The sequence below is a fragment of the Brassica napus genome, chromosome C3 (assembly GCF_020379485.1).
Source record: "Brassica napus cultivar Da-Ae chromosome C3, Da-Ae, whole genome shotgun sequence".
Taxonomy (NCBI): Eukaryota; Viridiplantae; Streptophyta; class Magnoliopsida; order Brassicales; family Brassicaceae; genus Brassica; species Brassica napus.
The window spans coordinates 43,135,569-43,138,534 of NC_063446.1; the positions used below are offsets into that span (position 1 = coordinate 43,135,569).

Sequence of the window (2,966 nt, forward strand, 5' to 3'; positions counted from 1 at the left end):
CAAGTTGTTTGCTTATTGTACCAAGATTAGTGTTGAAAACTTGTTTTGGACAATGATATTTTTGACATTAGCTTTATCATCTTCTTGGGGTCATTTAAAAGGAATTGCTTCAATTGGTGTTCCTAACCATTCTAGTTTTATCCCTTGGGGAGGAGGATGGTTGGAGTGAATAATTTTACCATTTGCAAGTGTTTCTCATTCCGGAGTTTAATTACAATTTGTAATTGTATTAGCTGTTTTAGAAAAAGGGAAATTTATTTTATTTTCAGAAGCATAATCTTCAAACCAATTAAAGAATAAAATTTGTAACTTATGTTTTTGGAGTTAATTGTAAAATTCATTTTGAAGGTTATTTCTATCTTTTAAAAAGTTTTAAAGAACCAAAGTGTTTTTTGACTATTTTTAGGGTAGAAATCATCTCTTAAAAACTTTTTGTCAACCGAAATTCTTTATCTAATTTTTTATTTAAAATGTTATCTGTGATAGCTGAAAAAGTAAGACATGTTGTCTCAGATTTTTAATAAATCATAAATAAAGCAAATAATTTTCGCGACCATCTAAATAATTTTGTTTAAGAATATCCCCATATCCTACATCTGAAGGATCTGTTTCTACTATTTTTTTCTAAATAGAAAATCCTTAATTATATATATTATTAGATGAATCATACTTGCATATTTACATATTTAATTTGTTACTTCACAAGTAAATTAATTAGCTAAAATAAGAATTTAGCTATATGGCATGATAGAATCATATTACTAATGAATTTAGCCATCCGATCGAGAAGGCAGAAGGGATGGCAGTGTCCACGTGGCCAGACATCTCTCACCTCTCCGTCTCAAGGCCGGAGCTGATCAATGTTCTGAGGCAGATGGGCCAACAGGTAAAGTGACCTCAGAAGATGAAAGCACCCGACTCTTTCCGGAACCCTGCTTTCTGGTGCGACTTCCACCGAGACCACGGTCACAAAACTGAAGACTGCGTCGCACTAAAGATCGAGGTCAACGAGCTGCTTAAGAAAGGACACCTCACGGAGTTCCTTTCTGAGAAGGCCAAGAGCAATCTAAGCAAGGAGACAACGGGTAAGCCCACTGAAACTGCTCCCGTCTCGCCACCGCGACAGGACCGAGTGATCCATGTCATATCGGGCGGTTCGGAAATCAGCGGCATAAGCCATGCAGCCGCGAAGAAAATCACCTGGAACGCTAAGCACGGCCTAGAGGCAGCCAAGCCAAAACGCCTGCTCCTAGGAGCGGACGAAATAAGCTTCACGGCCAAGGAGCAGGAGAAAGTTCTCACCCCGCATCACGACACCCTGGTCATATCGCTCACCGTAGCGAACTGCCTGGTAAAAAGGATACTGGTAGATAATGGAAGCTCCGGCAACATCATCTTCCATGCCGCATACAAGGACCTGGGGCTGGAGGAAAGTGCTCTAACTCGGAGGATAACCTCCCTTATAGGGTTCAGCGGGGAAGTCAAACAAAAAGCCGAGGAAGTAACCCTCCCCGTATACGCTGACGGAGTCAACATGTCAACAAAGTTCCTCGTTGTCGACTGCGACTCATCTTACAACATGATCCTAGGACGGCCTTGGATTCACGGCATGGGGGCCGTCCCCTCGACTGTTCACCAAATGGTGAAATTCCCTACACCCTGGGGCATAAAGGCAATCAGAGGGGATCAGGAGTATTCCCGCTCCTGTTACCAGACCACTATGAAAGGAAATACCCAGGTCTTATAGCATTTACAGAGTAAGCCTCCGGCTCATCACACCGAGAAACCAGAGGTAGAGGAAATGGACGACGTGCCATTAACTGAAGGAGATCAGACCCGACACCTCAAGATCGGGACCAAGCTGACCGAAGGATTGAGAAGAAGACTGATAGACTTCCTCAGGTCTAACTCCGACTGCTTTGCTTGGTCCCACGGAGACATGCCTGGGATCGATCCGGAAATCATCATGCACAAGCTACAGGTGGACCCCCTACATCACGTCGTCAGAAAAAAGAGAAGGAATTTTGCCCCCGAGAGAGACGCGATCATCAACGATGAAGTCAAAAGCCTGCTTGGCGCGTGGTTCATTCGTGAGGTGCAATACCCAGAATGGCTAGCCAACGTCGTCATGGTCAAGAAAAAGAATGGGAAGTGGAGAGTCTGCATCGACTTCACGGACCTCAACAAGTCCCGTCCAAAGGACCCCTTCTGTAACACCCCCGAACCGTCCTAAGCATAGGTCGACCCACCGGCCAACAAACAAACAAGAACATGACCGACGGACGACCTACACCAAGGGTTGGAGATGAAAGGCCAACCGGCCAGCCAACAATCAAACAAAAACATGACTGACCGTCCAACCCAACACCATGGTCCGGAAGCGCTACGTGACGGGTTAGGGACGATCCGGCCAGAGTCACAAAATTTACTCCACGACCTCGACCAGTTCGTCCACTAACACGTCCCGCTGCGTCAAGGCACAAGGCTTTGCAACCTGTACCTAGAGTTAGCGTTTTCCGTTAGATCGAGGCCTAAGGCTTTTCAACCCGTACCACAACCTAACGTTGTGTTAGACCGGACTAGTCAAATATTAGAGTACTCATGAAGCGCATATAAAACAATTACTTTTATTGATTTAAAAAATATTCAGACATTGAATAATTCAAGACTGGACCCGGTCTAATGCCAAATCAAGTCAACATAACACAATTCACAATACCGTTTACAAAAGGCATGAAAATCTACACCGGCGGTCCTAACGTCCAGCACCAAGCTATCCGATCATCCTTACCTAAAGCGACCTGCAAAAAGGACAACGGAGTTGGATGAGTAATCTAGTATTACTCAGTGAGCTTGCGGCCTCTACCCGCAACCTAGACTCTAACCAGACAACCCAAAAGAACAATCAATCTAGCCCTAGCATGCAGTATAAGCTAAGGCTAAGCAAACCGTTACTAAGTTAGACT

At 44.3% G+C, this 2,966-nt stretch overlaps 1 protein-coding gene across 1 annotated transcript; it reads left to right on the forward strand.

Moving 5' to 3' along the window:
- The first annotated feature begins 904 nt into the window (after positions 1 to 904).
- LOC125583095 lies at positions 905 to 1,747 on the forward strand. Its single transcript, XM_048749657.1, has one exon. It carries the CDS (start codon positions 905 to 907, stop codon positions 1,745 to 1,747), a length of 843 nt encoding a protein of 280 aa, XP_048605614.1.
- Positions 1,748 to 2,966: the final 1,219 nt, after the last annotated feature.